The 21,298-nt window shown below is 52.8% G+C and overlaps 1 protein-coding gene across 2 annotated transcripts in view; it reads left to right on the top strand.

Annotated features, from left to right (window-relative positions):
- LOC111858650 (PDZ domain-containing RING finger protein 4-like) overlaps positions 1–16,040 on the top strand; it is an 81,704-nt gene extending 65,664 nt beyond the window's left edge. For both annotated transcript variants that reach the window (XM_072709931.1, XM_072709932.1), the window contains 7 exons: positions 2,186–2,424; positions 3,775–3,877; positions 9,083–9,181; positions 11,023–11,085; positions 11,625–11,726; positions 11,941–12,054; positions 13,438–16,040. In XM_072709931.1, coding sequence (XP_072566032.1) covers positions 2,186–2,424; positions 3,775–3,877; positions 9,083–9,181; positions 11,023–11,085; positions 11,625–11,726; positions 11,941–12,054; positions 13,438–14,838 — 2,121 coding nt within the window. In that variant the 3' untranslated portion in view covers positions 14,839–16,040. The remainder of the gene's footprint in view (positions 1–2,185; positions 2,425–3,774; positions 3,878–9,082; positions 9,182–11,022; positions 11,086–11,624; positions 11,727–11,940; positions 12,055–13,437) is intronic.
- The last annotated feature ends 5,258 nt before the right edge of the window (positions 16,041–21,298 follow it).

Here is a 21,298-nt window from a genome sequence, read left to right on the forward strand (position 1 = left end):
GTTCTCGAGCCTGAGAAAGAGTCTGAGGAGCAGCTTCTGAAGGCGGCTTTGCAGATGCAGCTCAGGCTGTCCTACTCATGGCCTGTCTTCCAGTGATGCACAACTTTACCCACGCAGTCAGCGACTGCAATAGAATGTGCGAGCCTATTATTCAGTAGGTGGGGGTTGATTAATTAATATTGTACATCAGGCACTCATTAGCCCTTTGGAAACCCCTCCCCGTCTGCATAATGAGGTCCCTCTGGTAGTGTCAGACCATTTGCCCGTATTAAGAAATGAGAAGCTGATAAGGGTCAGATGTAGCCTTGGGGAACACTGGGAATTTGATTTTTCCCAGACTTGTCATAAGCAATAGGCGGATTCATCAGTCTTCTTTCCCACTCTGAGTCCTCGTCTCCCAGTTTCGGCTTCGGGGATGATTTTGGAAAACCCAGCATGTGACACTCTGCGGGGCAATTAGCATGCATGGTCTGCCGCCGTCTTTGATGGGAGCCAAGTAAACGGATCAGGCCTAGTGAGTCATTTTCTTTTTGCTTCTGCCATTAGGGGACAGCGAGGGTGCTGGAGCAGCAGCCCACCCTTTGCTCGTGTCATGTGACTGCGTTTGTGGCTTCGATGCTGGAGGAACTTTGGTCGAGGCTGCATATGATCCTGCTGCTGAAAGTCATGTTTTCATGTCGATAGTGGCATTCCCGTCAGCTTGGACGGCGTCTTACATCGCATAACAGCGACATCCTGTCAAGTGAGGCCTGGATGAATGGTTTCCTGTCAAGGGCACCTGACATCGTCATGTAGAAATTTCAGGCTTGTGTAGAGTTTTGATGTCCACAGTCAGAACTACAGGATAATCCTGAGGAAGCAGCTGCTCGCTGTTAGCCTGGAGCCACTTTTCTTCTGCTTCATCTGTTATTCTGACAGCTACTTCTACACCAATGAGACCTCACCAAATTACCCTTTTACAATAGACTTTGACTGTGTGGGGTCCTCGAAAATTGCCTAAGAAATGATCTTTTAAGGTTTGACCACCACATCTGCCATTTCTATAATGCTATATTTTTGTAAAATGTTGTTTTCACGACGCGCAGCTCAGGTAAGGTGTCTTCCTGATGTCTTCCCATGGCCTGGCTTGTTACTGGCACAGCATGTGAGGTTCCCTCTCTCAGGCTACCTTTACCGTGGTAAAAATAGACGTGCCAGATGCAGTGTTTTGGCACACACCACTGCCCGTCCATGCATCGCGGTGATGCCGTCAGTGCTGATGTCACAATTCCTCAGGGGTCCTGGAAGTTTCTCCTCACATAAGGCATCTTAAGTGTGGCCCACATGCTGACCTCAGCTGGAATCCACCTCAGTCCCCAGCCAAGACTGCCTACGGTTTCTGCGATTCCTGCCTTCCATTTTTGAAAGGAAAGTAAAACCCCGAACAGGCCCGTGTTCTCTGTCCCTGTCTTCCTTGGTGTCTGAACTGGAATTTAAAAATACTCCTTCATTTATGATGGTGGTCTGTACCCACATGAGGGTGATGTGTGCTGTTTCATTAGTTGGCAGAAAGTGTACAAGGTGGATTGTGATGTTAAGATGTCATGCTCTGGGTTTTTGCCGTTGTGGTGGAGCCCAGAGCATTAGATAGTGAGGAGGATGAAAGGCGTGGTGTCGGTAGCAAGATGTGCCTCTTGTGAGGGTCCTGTGTCCATCTTTCAGAGGGGCAGCTTCGCCGCCACCATTAGAGGCTCTAATTGGGTGTCAGCATCCTAAGACAGGAGGGCAGATGTGTCCCGCTGTGCCGGGGGGGGGGGGGGGGGTGTCCCACTCGGCAGTCAGGCACCGGCTCATTGTCCTGCAACACCACAGAGCCGGTAATGACGCGACTCGGGACCCCAGGGGACACAGAGGAGAAGCCTGGGCTTCACATACCCCCCCCCCCTCAATACAGCAAGCTATGAAGGACCTGCTGCACCCTTAATGGTCTTCAAATGCTGTGCCAGTGGACTTATGAAGCTGCAGGTGTCTGGTGAATCAATACAGGGAACGTGGCCCTTTGTGATGCTCGTCATTGAGGGACAAGCTTCTAACTTTGGTGCAAAGTTAGTTTATAGGCACTTCTGCTGGGAGGGTGGGCTGCAGTGCTTGGTGACGAGGGCCCTCATTGGCTGGTCTCACAAGCTCCTCCTCCTCCCCTCCACAGGTGAATGGCAAGGACCTCTCCAAGGCCAGCCATGAGGAGGCACTGGAAGCCTTCCGCAGCGCCAAGGACCCCATCGTGGTGCAGGTGCTGCGGAGGAGTCCTGTCGCCAGGGGCAACAGCCATCTGGTGGATGTGTGCACACAGACCGACATCACATTCGAGCACATCGTGGCCTTATCCAAGATGCGGCCCGCCACGCCCCCGGTCCCGGACACCTGCCCCTTTGTCCTCTCTGACAGGTATGCATTTCCTGCTCTTCAGTCTCACTTCCTCCACGTAACACAGTGCCAGTGTGGCTGTGTAAGGATCTGCACACCATTCATTTAATGAGAAAGTAACATGAAAATATTTAGCATACAGTTTATACTTTGTTATGACAGTAATGGGCCCCACCAGCGAATGGGAATTTAGTGGATTGTTTAAGTACATAATTAAACAAAATTATACAACATCTTATGGATAATTAGCTGATTTAAATGTGTCTGTCGCCTCAATTTTTGTGTCACTCATAGCCTTGTCTTTGAATTAGTTAAGCAGTTAGAGCGAGTGATTAGCTTTAACCCTGTCTCTCAGTAATAAAGGATCAGGGTGGTATGTGTGTGCCGCCCTGGCGTGCTTCCCTTTCTGCTCTCTGCTGTCCAGCATCATTTTTCTTTCTGCTCATTAGCGACGCCCCTTCAGAACTTGCAGCGATTTACATCAGCATGTTAGCACTTCAGCATGTTAGCACATCAGCATGTTAGCACTTTAGCATGTTAGCACTTCAGCATGTTAGCACATCAGCATGTTAGCACATCAGCATGTTAGCACTTTAGCATGTTAGCACTTCAGCATGTTAGCACATCAGCATGTTAGCACTTTAGCATGTTAGCACATCAGCATGTTAGCACTTCAGCATCTTAGCACTTTAGCATAGCTCAGAGGCGAGATTACGGGGTGACTGGTGTGCGGGGCCCACTACTCGGTGCGTGTGCAGGCGTCTCACACTCTCACTCTCGTTGATCTGCCCTGCCCCGCCCCTGAGCAGGTGCAGACCTACAGAGGGCCTGTTTTATGGCCCTTGCCACAGAGTCCTCATTTTTGTCTTCAATTGTAGCAGAGGGTCATAAACATTAACGTCGGTTTGTGTTATCCTCTTTAGTGCACTTGCCACACCGGGTTTATCAGCCAAATGCACTTTCGCGGGAAGCTGGACTGTTATCGGGAATTAAACATCACGCTGTAAGAGTTACGGCTGCAAAGACTTGTTTATCACATCACTGCCTGGCATTTATGTGTCGCCTTGCTATCGGGGCTTTAGCTGAAATGTTGACCGGCGCTTGAGTCTTTGGGAGAAACGTCGCCCCTTGATTGAGAGAGGAGAGATTAAGTCGCAAGAGGTTTTCGTCTCTTCATGTTCAGTTACTGGCGTGTCTCTCTGACAGCTCGTGAGCACATTGTGTCACTGGTGTTTTTTGACGCCTTTTTTGTTCATTATGGTCTGATGCTGAGACTCAGAGACAAAAGAAGCCGCGTTCGGTTGCGGCGAGCGTGACACAGCTGCTCCTCCCTGTCTGAGCTCCTCCCCCTCCCCCCTGTTGCCTTGACAGCTGTCACTCACTGCAGACGATGGAGCGGGAATATTACGAGAGCCCCGAGTTCCTCTCCAGCCTCCCTGCAGATGGCATCAGGACAGACGCCTTCGAGTATGAGGTAAGCCCCCCCAGGGCCCCTCCCGCCTCACCAATAACATCACCTGCCCCCGGCGGGGCCTGTCCTAAGAGGATAAGATGGATCCCAGATGAGAATGCTCATCTCCACTCCTAGCAGGGTGGTTCCTGGATGCTGCTATAGTTTCTGGCCAGCTTCCATCCATCCATCCATACATACATCCATCCATCTTTCCATACCTGCTTCTCCTATACAGGGTTGTTGGGGGTTGAGAAACTATCCAGATTCTGTTTTGAAGTGGCAAAGCAGCACCTGTGTTTAAGGTGAAGAGGTCACCAGTGACCAGGTCTGGAAAGCCGGTCGCATTGGCAACCTCGCCATCACGTGTCGCGTTCCCGGCCGAGTGCGAGCTCATTAGACGACGGAGAAGGCGGGTCGCCTCCCCCCTCACGCAGTCACCTGACCAGCCTGTCCTGCGGACGAGGGGACGGAGGGCCCCGTTACCCAGGCGACGGGACAGATGGTGCTTTGGGGACCAGCAGATGCTCCTACCAGAGGCCATGACATCACACAGCGATTGACGGCAGACTGTCACTTGCGGCGGCTGGGTCGTGCCCATGGGGGGGGATTTGGTGGTTACCTCCCCCCGCCTTAATTACACTGGCGAGGGCGGGGCAGACCTTCAGACAGACCAGTGGAGAGGATTTACATCTCCCCAGTGTTTTCACTGGCTGGGACTCATTGCTCAAATGCTGTGATACATCCCCCCCCTTCCTCAGAAACGCTGCCATTCCCCAACATCCTGCCTCAGTCCGCTGACAGATCCCATTATTGCTCACACTTCCACACTTGCTGATGAGCCGTGTGGTGGGGCGGCTCCTGGCCTGCCGTGGGAGACAGTGGGACGGGGCTGCAGTGGGAGACAGCGGGACGGGGCTGCAGTGGGAGACAGTGGGACGGGGCTGCAGTGCGCTGGCTGAGTGCGCTGGGGGACTCGGCATCAGCACGTTTATACTGCTGCACTGGTTCTGTGCATTTCTGAGCCGAATTTCACACCTCGGGGGGCAGCGGGGGGGCAGCTCCACTCATTTGCAGCTAAGACAGACAGGTGTGTTTCCGTAGCGGTGACCCCCCCTGGTTGGGTCAGAACTCAGAGCAGACCGTGTCAGCTAAGCTTAGATTCATTCAGGGGATGTTGGGTGATCCTCTTGGGGGGGGGGGGGTCTCGGTACAGGAAGCAGGTAGAGCAGAGCTTAGAATCCAGAATCTTCTGGACTCACCCCATGTTCTCCAGATCATCAGAGATGCCGATCGCAGTCTCGCTATGGATTCTGGCAGTCGTCATTCTGGATCGGGCCTCGTTGTGTCTGGGTCTCCGCTCGGACAAAGGGAAGAATCCCAGGGGGTGGGCGACGTGCTGAAGGTACAGTGGACCGGCCCTGGTGCGCGCCGATGGTGTGGTGCGTGCGAGCGCTTTATTACCTCATCACCTGTCCCCTGTGCACGGCACGCCCTCCAAACGCCTCACTATAAATGAAAATCTGCCAGATTTATTATGTTCGCCGCATGACGTTTCCCAGCGCACCTGTGACCCGTCCCTTGGCGTTCCGAATGTCAAACACTGATCCTTCTTTAATAATTTAACATTTTGTAAGCAGGCCAGCATCAGCAGTGACGGGTTCGGTTGATCTGCATTCTGTTGGATAGTAATTCCGATAGTCTTTGAAGTCCCAGGAAAAAGAGTCAGTCGTACGCTGGGCTTAGTGGGATGAGCGCATCAGGGGGGAGACTGACAGGCTTATTGCGCTTCAGAGCAGAGATAGGTGCCATTAGCGTCATGGGGGGCTTGCCCGGTGGGGCTTTGACGGACGTCTTTCTGCGATGGTGGCAGGGGGCCCCTCCAGGGCACGATCGACGGGGCCCTGGAATGAGGCATGTTTGTTCCCCCTTTTCTGTGTTAACCGTTTTATTTACAGTCCTGCTGACACACGGGCCGCCCCAGCTGGCAGGGCCAAAACGGGTTTCTCAGTCTGCCCCCCTCCGCCCCCCTCGCCTGGATGAGGCTCCCCCATCAGCTCCCTTCATCACCTCCCCCCTCCGCCCCCCTCGCCTGGATGAGGCTCCCCCATCAGCTCCCTTCATCACCTCCCCCCCTCCGCCCCCCTCGCCTGGATGACTGTCCCCCATCAGCTCCCTTCATCACCTCCCCCCTCCGCCCCCCTCGCCTGGATGACTCTCCCCCATCAGCTCCCTTCATCACCTCCCCCCCTCGCCTGGATGACTCTCCCCCATCAGCTCCCTTCTTCACCTCCCCCCTCCGCCCCCCTCGCCTGGATGAGGCTCCCCCATCAGCTCCCTTCATCACCTCCCCCCTCCGCCCCCCTCGCCTTGATGAGGCTCCCCCATCAGCTCCCTTCATCACCTCCCCCCCTCCGCCCCCCTCGCCTGGATGAGGCTCCCCCATCAGCTCCCTTCATCACCTCCCCCCCTCCGCCCCCCTCGCCTGGATGAGGCTCCCCCATCAGCTCCCTTCATCACCTCCCCCCCTCCGCCCCCCTCGCCTGGATGAGGCTCCCCCCTCAGCTCCCTTCATCACCTCCCCCCTCCGACCCCCTCTCCTGGATGACTCTCCCCCATCAGCTCCCTTCATCACCTCCCCCCCTCCCCCCCTCGCCTGGATGACTCTCCCCCATCAGCTCCCTTCATCACCTCCCCCCCTCCGCCCCCCTCGCCTGGATGAGGCTCCCCCATCAGCTCCCTTCATCACCTCCCCCCCTCCGCCCCCCTCGCCTGGATGAGGCTCCCCCATCAGCTCCCTTCATCACCTCCCCCCTCGCCTTGATGAGGCTCCCCCATCAGCTCCCTTCATCACCTCCCCCCTCCGCCCCCCTCGCCTTGATGAGGCTCCCCCATCAGCTCCCTTCATCACCTCCCCCCTCCGCCCCCCTCGTCTTGATGAGGCTCCCCCATCAGCTCCCTTCATCACCTCCCCCCTCCGCCCCCCTCGCCTGGATGAGGCTCCCCCATCAGCTCCCTTCATCACCTCCCCCCTCCGCCCCTCTCGCCTTGATGAGGCTCCCCCATCAGCTCCCTTCATCACCTCCCCCCTCCGCCCCCCTCGCCTGGATGAGGCTCTCCCATCAGCTCCCTTCATCACCTCCCCCCCTCCGCCCCCCTCGCCTGGATGAGGCTCCCCCATCAGCTCCCTTCATCACCTCCCCCACTCCGCCCCCCTCGCCTTGATGAGGCTCCCCCATCAGCTCCCTTCATCACCTCCCCCCTCCGCCCCCCTCGCCTTGATGAGGCTCCCCCATCAGCTCCCTTCATCACCTCCCCCCTCCGCCCCCCTCGCCTTGATGAGGCTCCCCCATCAGCTCCCTTCATCACCTCCCCCTTCCGCCCCCCTCGCCTTGATGAGGCTCCCCCATCAGCTCCCTTCATCACCTCCCCCCTCCGCCCCCCTCGCCTTGATGAGGCTCCCCCATCAGCTCCCTTCATCACCTCCCTCCCTCCGCCCCCCTCGCCTGGATGAGGCTCCCCCATCAGCTCCCTTCATCACCTCTCCCCCTCCGCCCCCCTCGCCTGGATGAGGCTCCCCCATCAGCTCCCTTCATCACCTCCCCCCTCCGCCCCCCTCGCCTTGATGAGGCTCCCCCATCAGCTCCCTTCATCACCTCCCCCCTCCGCCCCCCTCGCCTGGATGAGGCTCCCCCATCAGCTCCCTTCATCACCTCCCCCCCTCCGCCCCCCTCGCCTGGATGAGGCTCCCCCATCAGCTCCCTTCATCACCTCCCCCACTCCGCCCCCCTCGCCTTGATGAGGCTCCCCCATCAGCTCCCTTCATCACCTCCCCCCTCCGCCCCCCTCGCCTTGATGAGGCTCCCCCATCAGCTCCCTTCATCACCTCCCCCCTCCGCCCCCCTCGCCTTGATGAGGCTCCCCCATCAGCTCCCTTCATCACCTCCCCCTTCCGCCCCCCTCGCCTTGATGAGGCTCCCCCATCAGCTCCCTTCATCACCTCCCCCCTCCGCCCCCCTCGCCTTGATGAGGCTCCCCCATCAGCTCCCTTCATCACCTCCCTCCCTCCGCCCCCCTCGCCTGGATGAGGCTCCCCCATCAGCTCCCTTCATCACCTCCCCCCCTCCGCCCCCCTCGCCTGGATGAGGCTCCCCCATCAGCTCCCTTCATCACCTCCCCCCTCCGCCCCCCTCGCCTTGATGAGGCTCCCCCATCAGCTCCCTTCATCACCTCCCCCCTCCGCCCCCCTCGCCTTGATGAGGCTCCCCCATCAGCTCCCTTCATCACCTCCCTCCCTCCGCCCCCCTCGCCTGGATGAGGCTCCCCCATCAGCTCCCTTCATCACCTCCCCCCCTCCGCCCCCCTCGCCTGGATGAGGCTCTCCCATCAGCTCCTTTCATCACCTCCCCCCTGCCCTGCCTTTCCGTCTCTTGCATTCCTCTGTCCGTCATACTCATTTTGAATCATTATTAATTGTTTTTACAACAATGGCCAACACCACTGAAAGCAGCAGGATGGGCTTCCTCCCCCCTATGGGGCGAAGATGCTGCTGGTCTGCGTGAGTCGAGGGGGCGTTTGGGACGGGGCGGGGCAACCAGCAGGGGCGCTCCTGAGCTCCTAAAGGGAGAGGAATTAAGAAGACATGCTTGACGGGGGAGGGGGGTGATTAATGACCTGAATCTCAACTGGGGGGCTGTGCTGCCATTCCCATTTCATGTGGAATTGGTACGTCTAGGCGGAATGCCGCATGACGTCCTTCTGGAGAGTGCCTGGCACGGGAGCGAGGATTTCTGGAACCTTCCGGGCTGCTTGATAAGACCTCTGGGGGGAATCTGGTCCATCAAGGAGCCGCTGATGAATATTTAATTCACGCTGAAACTTTTCGTTAGTGGAAGTGCAGAATAAATGAGTGTTGATTAACATAAATAGAAGGGTGTTTAGAAAATAGACATTAACATTCAGGCCGTGCTGAATCAAACTCAGTTTTCCAGTGCTTCTCAAAATGTGTTTCAGCTGGTCAGTCAAATGGTTCCAAAGCAGTGACCAATCCTGTTCAGTGCTTTGTAACATGTGACCCCAAATCCTCTGGGCTGGAGCCTGTCAGTGACCAAGCCCATCCAGTGCTTTGTAACATGTGACCCAATGTGTTCTGGGAGGGATTCTGTCAGTGACCAATCCTGTCCAGTGCTTTGTAACATGTGACCCCATGTCTTCTGGGTTGGTCCACAGGAGGTGGAGCTTCGCCGACTCAACAGTCAGGAGAAGCTCGGCCTGACCTTGTGCTACAGGACAGACGATGAGGACGACGTCGGCATCTATGTCAGCGAGGTGAGCATCAACCTTCTCAGAAGGTCGGACACCCCCCCATCCCCGGCAAGAGTGCCCATCACTGATTGGACAATCGATCATGGGCCCTGAACATCCCATTTAAAAGCCACACCGGGACCTCAGAGGACGTGAATAACCGTTCCTGATTATTTCAAGTCAAGCAGTTTGTGTCACTGTTGCCAGAGAAAGGTGGGAGACTGACAGTAAAACCTGGTGTTAACCTGGTTTGGATCTTAACCCTCCATCTGCAGTTTTACAGCCCGAACCTTAACCATAAGTAGTCAAACCAAATAAGGTGGTGCCAACAACATCAAAATAAGAGGTTTTTATCACAGTGTGGGGACATTTGGTCCCCACAATGTAATGTATATCTGACCCACATGCACGCACACACACACACACACACTCTGACGCACGCACATGTCCCTCCTCAAGCAGACCCCTTATGCTTCACTCATAGTTTTTAATTATGTCTGACTGACACCCCAGGGCCACCCGCTGGGCGTAAAATATCACACTGCAGACACAGCGTCCGATTTGGGCCAGAGACGCCCGCAGCTTTACTTCTGAAGCCCGAGGCTGGCACCATCCTGCAGAGAGCGCCACCTTCTGCTGGCGGCATGAGGACGTGCCACCTGACAGTACCACCGACAGCGCCGCTGTGGCGTGAACAGGGCTGTCACGGGACCCCCCGTCCCCCCAAACAGATATTTTTAGAAAAAATGCATATTTTTTTATCATAAACGCATGTATGGGTTTGACGTCTGCTGCTGGCAGATACCATATTTTCCTGCCTCCCCATCCCCCCAAGCAAGTGGTACGCCCTGAGCAGTAAGTCAGAGGAAGCGTGATTCCTACGAAATTAGACGGAGAGTTATTGAATCTGGTGGTTGAACAATATGCAGGCAAATGTGGCTCCCAGGATGGGCCGTTGATTGGTGAGTCTTCTCAGTTTAATCAACTGTGGCGTTTAATCCATCTGCACGGACTCGTCTGTGTTGCACACCCCAACATGCTCACATAATGAAGGGCGATGCTGTTTTTCAATAAAGGAGAGTTATTTACAAATCGGAAAGGCGGTACGTGAACCGAACGCCAAGGCGGACCCAGAGCCCATAGCAGAGATTCCTCTTCCTTCAGCTGTGACTGATCAGGCTCTGATGCTGTTCATCAGATGAATTCTCACTCGAGTTCAACATTAGCAGCTCATGTGCCCAGATCTGGTCTTCTACTGGTTACTCTGGTCAGTGACATAGAACCTGTGTGTTTGGTCGTCTGTGACAACCAACGAGTTAGATCTGCCTTACTGCATCCCTGAGACATCACCAGTAAGCCTGCTGTGACATGCCTGTTTGTGAGGTGCGTATGGTCTGGGCATGATGGGAAATGTTGCTTCCTGCTGTAACTTCAAGGGTTTTAGCACGTGCCAGTTAATTTAAAGATTGTTCTGTGCGTGAGGAGAGGCCGACAATGAACTGGTTATCACTGGTTTACTGGCTGCCCGTTTAAATGAGAGAGCAGGCTGAGTATTTGCTGGATTGCCTGTAATTCTCTCTCTTCCTCGTTCCAAAAATCCCTTCATCCTGGTGAATCTGTGGGCCACAGCTGCTCTTTGACCAAAACATGAAGGGATCATGGGTGGTTAAGGGTGTGACGCGTGGCTCGGCCGGTGCTATACCTGTGATCAGAAGGTTGCTGGTTCAAATCCCAGCATCAGCGGAGTGGGGTCACCGTTGGCCCCCTGAGCAAGCTGTCACTTTGGATAAAGGTTCCTGCTAAATATATAGATATAAATGTGTATGAGTGGGACCTTGTCATAATCTCTGCCCCCCTCCAAACAGGTGGGGCCCAACAGCATCGCGGCCCGGGATGGCCGCATCAGGGAGGGGGACCGAATTTTACAGGTGGGTGCCATCTTTAAGAATGAATGTCTGTGTCTGAGATGGTCTCCTAGCTACAGGACATGCATTTTAATGGCCACATCTGCATGTTCTCATAATGCTGCTCCACTGTGGCTCTGCCAGGAAGGGGGGGGGCTCTGTGTTACTGAGTGAGTGCCCCCCCCCCCCGGGCCACTCACAAGTGTCCCATTTCCTAATATGTCAGCGTTTTCTGAGAGAGGGCCCCCCAGGGCTGAGCGGAGCCCTCCGCTGCGCAGGGGGGTGTTCAGGAATGCATTGGGGAGATCAGACGCTGTGAAGTCTGGGGGCCGCCTTCCACTGTGGGCTTCTCGGGTACCGATGCGCTGGTGCTGTTACCCCCGTTGACAGTCTTGTCACTCCCGGGGGGTGATGACAAGCTTACCGCCAGGGGACAGGCCACTGTGCCGCCACATGCTGCCCTCTGTTAACCCTGTAGACGGCCCCCCGTCACTGAGGGAGGAGGGTGCCCTGTCTCTGTCATGTGACCTTTGACCATCGCGGTGTTCTTCTGTCCCACGCAGGTCAACGGACGGGACGTGCGGGACAGACAGGAGGCCGTGGCCCTGCTGTCCAGCGAGGACATGCACAACATCCTGCTGCTGGTGGCCCGGCCCGAGATACAGGTGAGCACAGCACCCCCTGCAGGCCGTCTGCCACTCACATTTACGTTTAGTATGTTTCTGTCACAACGCACTAAATGCTGATTTATAGTCTTTTTTTAAATTACAGTTAGACCTTGATTCCTGTGTTGTGAAAGTGACCCCCTAGTTTAGGCAGGGGAAGCGCCCCCCCCCCCCTCCCCGGCTGAAATCCTCCTGCACTGTTTGCGGCCCACAGCTGGAGGATGCCTGGCTGGACGAGGAACACAGCCAGCTGCTGGAGGAACTGAAGATGGAGATGTTGGAGGAACAGCAGCAAGAGGAGGAGGAGGAGGAGGAGGGCGCCCAGCGGGTGAGAGGGGGTGCGGACTGGCGGGCCACAGGGCGCCTTGTAGATTGCCTGGCGCGGGGACTGCGCTCCCAAAGGGAGACAGTATGTCCGGTTCCATGTGGAAACCCCGCCTCCCCTGGCACCGCGTCCTGTCACTGGTCAGGCCATTCAGTAGGCAGCCAATCAGCACTCAACGCTCCCATCACCTTACGTCCCCCAAATTAAAGCTGTGCAGTAATGATACACCCGGCGCTGCATTGAGTAACTCACCAGCCCGTTTCCGAGAATCGCAGCTCAATTAGATGGCTTAGTGGGATTGTAATGACGGTTAGTGTTGCCGCCGCTGGGCCAGTGTGACCTCATCATTGATGGCAGGCTAGCTGAGATCGTCGGAGCTGTTTCAGGAAGGAGCCCCAATTTACTCCATGGTTATGGCCGCTAATGAAGCATGTCCCTGTCACATAAAGGTTATAGTTGGTTATACTCAAATTACAAAACGACGGCTAGTGGAACCACAATAGTGAGTCGGTGTCCTCTGGCTGATTCTGGCTCACCAGCTTTTTCATAATTATGCCTCTTTTTAGAACTATTTAATTCCTCCTGTAACTGTTCTAAATGCGTATGGGTGGGGGGGGAGGGGGGGGTACTGCCCTAGTTATTTTCTGACAGAAGTCAAGTGTGACACTAGCTTCCCTCCAAAATCATGCCTTTGCAGTTCCTTACACACCACGCCACCTCGTGTCCCGATAAGGTAATGAACGTAAGGCAAGACGATGACATCACATGGGCAGCTGAAAGGCATCTCTGGTCTAAACGATTCACTTATTTCCGCTAACAACCATTCGGATCTTGTCCTAGGGCTCCCCCGGTGGCCAGGGGTGGCCGCTGCAGACGGAAAGCTTAGCGACATTCGCGTCCATAGTCTGAGTCTAATGGGCTTCCTGGCGGATAGTCATGTGACTCAGTGTGATACTGTCAGCTCATAAAGATCCCCGTGGTCCATCTCATCTCAGCAAGGTCTGGCACGGAGTCGGGACACGTGTGTGCTGTATAAGGAGATAACGGCCTATCATTCTGTGCATGTCTAATTATCTTAATTAAATTTCTGTATTTTTCGAGCGAATTAGCATACTGTAAATACCCAGATTTCAAACAAAGGCTGAGAGACATGGGAGGGAATACAGTGCATTGTCTTGCTAATTAGGGTGCCACCCGCTTGAAAGTTTAATTAGAAACTTAGGGTTAATTAACGTGTGATTATCTTCCGTATGCCGGACTTTGACGGGAATATCAGGCCAGTGGTCATGAGAGGGAGCTGCAATGCATGCTGGGTCAGAGGAGCAACGTGTTTGCAGGTTACCTCCCGAGGACAGCCTGTGGACTGAAATGCGTTTTTAATCGCAGGCCAAGCAGCCCGAAGATGACGGGCCGGCGGACGCAGCTTCCTGCTCAGCTGGAGCCCGGGACTCAGAGGGGGGAGCCGGGGGGCGCCGCGACCTGCCAGCACTGAGCCACGCCCATAGGCTCTCGCGATGTCTGCAGGAGGCGGTGAGGGAGGCCCAGGCCCTGGATGCTTTGGCCGACACACAGAGCACCGAGAGCCAGGCCTCAGAGGAGCTCCTGGAAAGCCTGCCGCCCCGGGGAGAAGAGGAGCAGGAGGACGAGGAGGAGGACGAATGTGACCACTACCAGCAGCTCCTGGAGCTCAAGTGCCAGATCCGCAACAGTGGCGAGTACGACCTGTACTACAGCAGACGCAGTACCATCGGGTGCACTCTGGGGGAGCCAGCGGGCATGGAGCGGGAGCTGCGTCTCCTCAACGAGGAGCTCAAGAGCATCGAACTGGAGTGCCAGAATATCATGCAGGCCCATCAGCTACGCAAGGCCCGGGACCAGGGTCGTCTGGAACGCAGCCTCAAGCTAGGGAACATCAAGGAGCACCTGGAGAAGTCGGACAAGGACAGCTCGAGCGCATACAACACGGCAGAGAGCTGCCGGAGCACGCCGCTGGCAATGGACCGATCGCCAGAACATTCCCTGCAGAGGAGAGTCAGCCTCACCAACCAGAAGAACGCGCTGGCCTCAAATCACAGGCTGCAGGCGGCCCTCCTGGCCAGGGCACGCGGTCTGAAACAGGGTGGGGCGCCCCCTGCTGACGAGGAGTTCCAAGGACAGGAGAAGCCGCGCTGGAACCAGACGGCCTGCCTGTCGCCGTACCATGGCTCCCAGTACCGGCACGCCAACATGCCAGCGCACGCCAGGCGGTACCAGAGCTACATGCAGCTGGTCCAGCAGCGCTCGGCCGTGGAGTACGCGCAGAGCCAGCTCAGCCTGGTGGGCGTGGAGCCCAAGATGGAGTGGAAGGTGAAGGTGCGCGGTGACGGCACTCGGTACATCACCAAGCGACCGGCGCGGGACCGCATCCTGCGCGAGCGGGCGCTGAAGATCCGCGAGGAGCGCAGCGGCATGACCACGGACGACGACGCTGCCAGCGAGCTCAAGATGGGCCGCTACTGGAGCAAGGAGGAGCGCAAGCAGCAGCTGGCCCGGGCACGGGAGCAGCGGCGGCGCCGGGAGTTCATGCAGCGCAGCCGGCTGGAGTGCCTGCGGGAGGCGCCGCAGAGTGCCGGCGAGGGACGCAAGGATGTCAGCATCATCGAGCTCAGCCACAGGAAGATGATGAAGAAGCGCAACAAGAAGATCCTGGACAACTGGATGACCATCCAGGAGCTGATGACACATGGGGCCAAGGCCCCGGATGGAGCGAAGGTGCATAACGCCTTCCTGTCCGTCACCACTGTGTGAGATGCACTCTGACGCCCCCTGGTGTTATTTACCTGCCTCGTTCAATGTGGCATTTTTATGAGAGAAGGGTATTTTTCGTGAATGATTTTTCTAAATGGGGTTTTTCATCCGTCTTTTTGGGGACTCATGCAGTTTTTCATTCCATTGTGTCTTTTTGCCTCAGAAACGCGGTGCTTTTATAAAGACCTGGTTACTGTTTATTTCGAACGCTGTTTTCCCTGTAATGGAAGCATGTCTGAGGTGGATCTCATTGGACTCGGCCAGAGAGCTCGTCCCGCTTGTGCCGGCACTTTCCCGCCTGGTGGTTCCCTGCCCCCGATTCGCTACCTCTTTTCCTGGGAACGATTTGAGACGCTCCAGCTCTGATGTCAAGGTTTCTCATACGACTCATTGTGTTGGATATTTACATACAGTTTTTAACGGTCACCAGTCACACGTTTGCATAAACCCCAGTGTGATTTCAAAAGGAAAGTTTTTGACACTCTCAAAGCTGTAATGTAAATGAATGGGATATACTAACTTACCAGCATACCAGTAAATTCATTAATAAGGCATTTTGCAATTTTATAAAGCCTGTTGGTGGTCTACAAGTCAGCTGGGAAAGTATGACTTGGTATGAACGTCACTTCTCAGAGATAGTGGAAAATCTTTTTTTTTGATACAGGAGAATCTGGAGTAGATGTAGGCAGTGTTTATCTTGGGAGCTGTTGGAGTGTGCCCCCTCCACAAGAAATGAATAATTTTGTGAATAAATGAATCATTTATGCAGCAAATTCATGCAGTAAAAATGTATCTCAGTACTTCTCATGCCTGTCACAATACCGTCGACAAAGAGGATCCCACAGCCGCCTACATCTTCTCTGAAGATTTCTGTTATGTTCCTAAGATATCTAGATTTTTTCTAGATCTACCGGATATGGAAGTTACCTTTGTGTACAGTATGTATTGTAAATTATTCATTCTTTTGTAATAAGCCTTAAGGGAATTTCATCATGTCACTGTTTTTTATGACAAATGCCAAAATAATCTAACAGCCTTTATTTCAATATGACAGCAAAATCCTGAAGGAGTCCCATCACAGAGAACGAAGCATTTTCCTTTTTTGATATTACACTGTAAACAGATTTAGTCGTCATTTATAGTACTGCATCCAGTAGTGGGTAGCTTGTAGCCAGTGTGTGGTCATTGTGAAAATGGGGTAAATGAGTGATAATTAAATTATTGTTTACCTAAATTAAAGTGTTTTATTGTTTCTTTTGCTTCCTTGCACATTGTTAGCCCACACGGCCTGGAGACGCAGCAGATAATCACAGCCTTCCGAGCAGAATCTTACAGTTTGTCTCGTTAAGTGGAGCAGTTCAACCGCGGAATAATTCAGCAGCTTTCTGTAATTAGTGTAATTATGAAATCAGTAGAGACAAAGAAAGGGGGTCTGAGCACTTCCATAGAAGCAATAAAAAGATGTTTCCCGCCAAAACACAGCCCCTGGAAGATGCTCCTCTCTGCCATTTTCTCCCCTTTCTGCAGTTACAGGTGCGCGTGAGTGTTTGTTCGGTTTCTACCTTGTTAGCAGGCCGCTTTGCCTGTAAATCAGCTCCTCCAATTCTCACCGGAAGCCGCCTGCCTTTTTCATTTTATTTTGTTAAATGAGTCTTAATCGTAGATAAGCAGAAGGGCAGTTTAATTAGAAGAAGACCACGCTTGAGTGGTTCTGCCTCGTTAAACTGTATCTCCCGTTAAATCCTCCCAACCGGCTATGTTCTTGTCCGGAACCGCGTAAGGCGCTGTTCCCAACTGCACCTATGCACTTGGGTTTCGGGTCGTGTAAGTGGCTCTATTACATATATATATATATATATATATATACACACACACACACACACAGACACACACACATCTAAAAATGTGAAGGTACCAGACTTTGTAAAATGTGTGTTAGACAGCGACACAAAGATGCCATGTAACTGTTGCTGTGTTTGGTTCTCTTCTGTGGCAACAGCGGCATGCTTCATGGTGACACAGATTTCGTGTGACATATGTAGTTAATGTGTGACAATAAAGTCTTTCGGAGCCACATGAATCATAAGAAATGTCCAACCAAAACCGAGGCACTGGTGGACTTCACTGAAGCTCTTTGTGGTTCCTCACGAGGTTCTCTTATGTTAACAAGCGGTGAAAAAATCCATTTTTTTGACCAGCAGTAGGGGAACAGACGAGTCCAGCCTGTTTTACTCCTGCTCACACCAGGACCAAACGAGCCTGTTTTACTCCTGCTCACACCAGCACCAAACCAGCCTGTTTTACTCCTGCTCACACCAGCACCAAACCAGCCTGTTTTACTCCTGCTCACACCAGCACCCACCTACGGCACCAAACCTGTCCTCCTGCCAATTGAAATGTTTGTAAATTTCAATTGTTCCCACAAAGAGCCCATTAAAAATGTCATCTAAATGCCCCTAAGCATTATGGGTAGTTTTAATGGGCAACGTGGGCTAATTAAGTTCAACTTGAGGCCGGTGAAAGACGGAGCCGTGGGCCAATTAAATCCCAGTAAATGGCAGCGCTGGTATTTGTCACTTCTGTCAAATGCCAGTCCTGACAGAAATGTCAAGCTGATAGCACCCCCGTCTCCCCCAGCCCCGTCTGAGGGACCAGCCGATTCCTCCATTATCACTGTCCAGTGATAACCTTTCGGAATCCTCAAACGGTGGAAAACAAGACCATTCCCTTCATTACCTTGGGGAGGGGCCTTCGATTTATGGATTTATTCAGTTTCTGCTCCCTTGAATCATGGAAGGAGCTGTCCATCCTGTGCCCCCCAGCCACCTGGGGGTGTTGGCTGGACCCGGGGTGTGCAGTAACAGCGGTGATGCAGAACGCATAAACGGCTTCTGCTCACCCTCACGCTGGTGCTGTGATCCTGGGGGTAGGAAACGTGAAACGTGTAGCGCCTTTCATTGTAGCCTTATCCATTGCATTACCTGCTAATCTTTGGGGGATAGAATAATATCCATAGTTCATTTAGCTACCCAACATCCGAATCTACATACTAAAAACTAGATTTCCCATAAAAATAAACTCTCGTGCCTCTTGGGCTGAGCTGGCCTGTTCACCCTCGATACACATGTACAGATTTCATCATAATCAAATCACTCGCCGTTGCGACAAAATCCAGTCAAGTACTTGCTTGTTAAAAGACCTTCAATCTCAAAGACACATGAATTTCCTTTCATTACACGAAACCCTTCCTCTAGTCGGAGGCATGTATATTTTACTTTATGCTCGCATTTCGGTTTATAGTAATATTATGTCGTGATCAAAGTGGACAGACACCTGTGTAGCTGTACATATTTCATAGTCATTAGCGCTCATACAATTCCACGAGTCCTTAGAGTAGCGTGTGGTACACAGACCAGCTCAGACTGAGACTAATTCATACAAATGAATTTTCTTTAGATCACTGCATCAAAACTTGATGAAAAAGGTTTTTTAATGTTATTGTTTGATCTGCTCCAAAAAGAAAAACAACATATCATTAAATGTGGTTACAGTGATGGACTGTTTTATTGGGCTGTTGTGTTCGCGTTTTCTCTGATTGGCGGTAAACCTCGGGTGTCTCAGCTCTCTCTATAACCGAGGATCCACAGTGCAGCCCGGCTCTGAGCGGACCGGCTCGCCGGCAGGAACGCCACCGACGACCGGGCGGGGGTGATTTCCGCGTCTGTCCCGTGGGGGTCCCTCACAGACAGAGAGGCATTTTAAAGCTGAGGCTGTCGGCACGGCGATAAGAGGGGAGGGGTAACAGCTGCTCTGCGCTTCGGCTTAATTGCGCTTTGATTATCCCCGATTCAGACTCGCCGGGAGAGGAGCGCTTCAGCGCCGGGATAATGTCCTCCAGCCTAGAAGTAGTTTCCAAAACACAGTCCTGTTTGTGTAATTACGCTTTTGGCAAAGTTAGAGCGTAAAATGTGCCATAAGTGTGTTCTGAGTTTACCTAACAAGGGCTGTCAAATTTGATCAGCTGGCTGGAGTGAGACAAGTCTGCGAAGGCATTTAGGCCTACATGCATGTAAGAGTCTTATTACCTTGTAAATGTCTGTAGGGTTTGCGAACTACCCCAATGCTTTTGACGTAGCTAATTTTCGGTTTATAATGGAATAATACAGATTTGCTGTAAGATTGTGTGTGCCGGTTGCCCCCCACCCCCAACGCTGAGCTCTGTTTTGAAATATGAAGACGCGTATGTAAATATTTCCCCGCCTCTAAAACCAAATTACATTATGCAGCCAGCATCATACTGAAATGTGTGTGAGCAAATGATCGCTGTTCCATTGCAGGATTTCTGAAATGCTCAATACGAAAAATAATTCCACTACAGTAGGATTTCAATTTTTATCAAATATTATTATTATTATTATTATTAGAATTGTATATGGAGCACATTTCAGCTGTATTGCGTTTTCCCTGGGTCTATCTGCCATGTTATAATAATGTTATAATAGCAGGGTTTGTGATTTGTTGGAAGACTGCAGTGGTGGACCTTGATTGACCAGATTCAGGGCAGCTGTGGGTCGTTGGTTCCTCTCCTTTGACTGGTCACCATTAAATTAACCACCAAGGTCATGACTCATTGCTTTATAAAATGGCATTTGCTGATTCAGTCTGTTTCCTCAGTTCATTTTTTGAGGCATGCCAGCTTTCGGTGCTTATATCCGTGTTTTTTTGTATTTGTGCATTAGTTTCACTTTAAGATCAGGCCATTCTTTCACAGATCAGGGGCTGTTTGGGTGTTTTCATTTAAATCTACTGCTAGCAAAGCTTAAGAAACACTATTTATTTGAACTTTTATTTATTTATTTATATTTATTTTATGTATTGTTTTGGACCCACTTCCTGGAAGTAGACATTTTCACAGACAGCCTGTAGGTTTGTGTGAGGTCATCTGAGGGTCAGTGTTCCTGCTGCACGGTCAGCCACGATGGTCTGTGTGGGGCTGTTTACCAGTAACCGTTTAATGGACTATGGACCTTTGCTGGGTTAAGTCTGAGGAGATCCCTGCTCTTGAACCCTTGAATTCACCAGTTAAAAAGCTCCAGCAGAACTATCCAGCTGTATTAATGGGTAGAGTAGTGCCTTTGCCCGAATGCCTTTGGCAGACTTCTGAAGTAAAAACATCCCGCAGCATCATTGTATTGGGAGTGATGTGCAGCTCTGGGTGCTAGGGTACTATGTCTGGGAAGGTTGCGATTTCTAATCCCAGGCCCTGAGCAAAGCCCCTTCAGAGATATTGGGTTCAGGGGTTTAATAAAAACATCTCAAAGCCCCCCCCCCCCCCCCCCCCCCAATATCATCTCACCTTCCTGTTGGCTTCTGCGTCTCTCATTATGTTCTATGTCGCCCGCGATGTTCAGGTCCTGAGTGGGGGACAGTGGGTGCTGCTTAGCTGGGGTGGGGGCGATAAAGCAGTAAGGCCCCCAGTATTGCACTGAGGTCAGTGTGCCGCACACGATGGGTGTGATCCCCGTGCCTCGCGGTGTTCTGGATCATTCCGGCTTGGCCGCCTCCTTGCTCAGCGACCTTGAGCATTTCGCGACGTTCCTAGTGGTTCCTGCTCCTCTGGCCTTTGCGGGCCGCTGCGGACACTTTCGGGGTAATGGCTTACGAAAGTAGTGTTAAGTGGCTCCATTAGCTGTGAAAATATCATGGTTGATATTAGCCTGCCAAAGGATTAGGTTTTAGTTCGATGTCAGGAGGATAAAGGGAACATCAGACGCCCATATAGCGGCGTGTGAAATGGATATGGCGGTTATTAGGGGGGTTGGCTTGCACTCAATTGAATGTCTGTGTGGTTCATGCACACAGATGATGTCCCTTTTTTGTCTGATGTTTGGCTTTTGTTTTGCCTCAACTTCCTAAAGTAAGGAGGCCACAAAACAGCCCCCCCCCCCCCCCCCAACAGAAACCTGCCCTGAAAGTTTCGCTGCCCTGTTCCTCGACGTTGTTCAGCGCTCATGTGCTAAGGTTGCTTGACAGGGGGAGGGGTTAGTCCCCCCCCCGACCGTGCCTTGAGGTGTCTGTGGGCACGAGAGAGCGATGGGCCGTCCTCCTGATCACGTGATCAACTGCTTTATTTATATGCAAAGTGGATGTTGGATTTTTCAATTGCCACCATCTGGTAAGATCTCAGCGCTGCAGAAATTGCTGGTTATATAGATGACATTGCTAACATCGTGCAGTAAAACATCACCTAGCATCATAATAACCATCATCAGTCTGGCAGATGTTGGTACCACACGTAGGTGCCTTCACTCAGAGGCAGGGAAGGGGGAACAGGAGCCCTCTTCGTGTAGCAATACTCGCTTGTCTGCTGAAGATACAGGCCAGTTCCAGCTGGAAATGTTGCGCATAATGTCGGCGTTATTAAACGGCCTTTTGTGAGACTCACTCCCACTGTAATACT

The sequence above is a fragment of the Paramormyrops kingsleyae genome, chromosome 3 (assembly GCF_048594095.1).
Source record: "Paramormyrops kingsleyae isolate MSU_618 chromosome 3, PKINGS_0.4, whole genome shotgun sequence".
Taxonomy (NCBI): domain Eukaryota; kingdom Metazoa; phylum Chordata; class Actinopteri; order Osteoglossiformes; family Mormyridae; genus Paramormyrops; species Paramormyrops kingsleyae.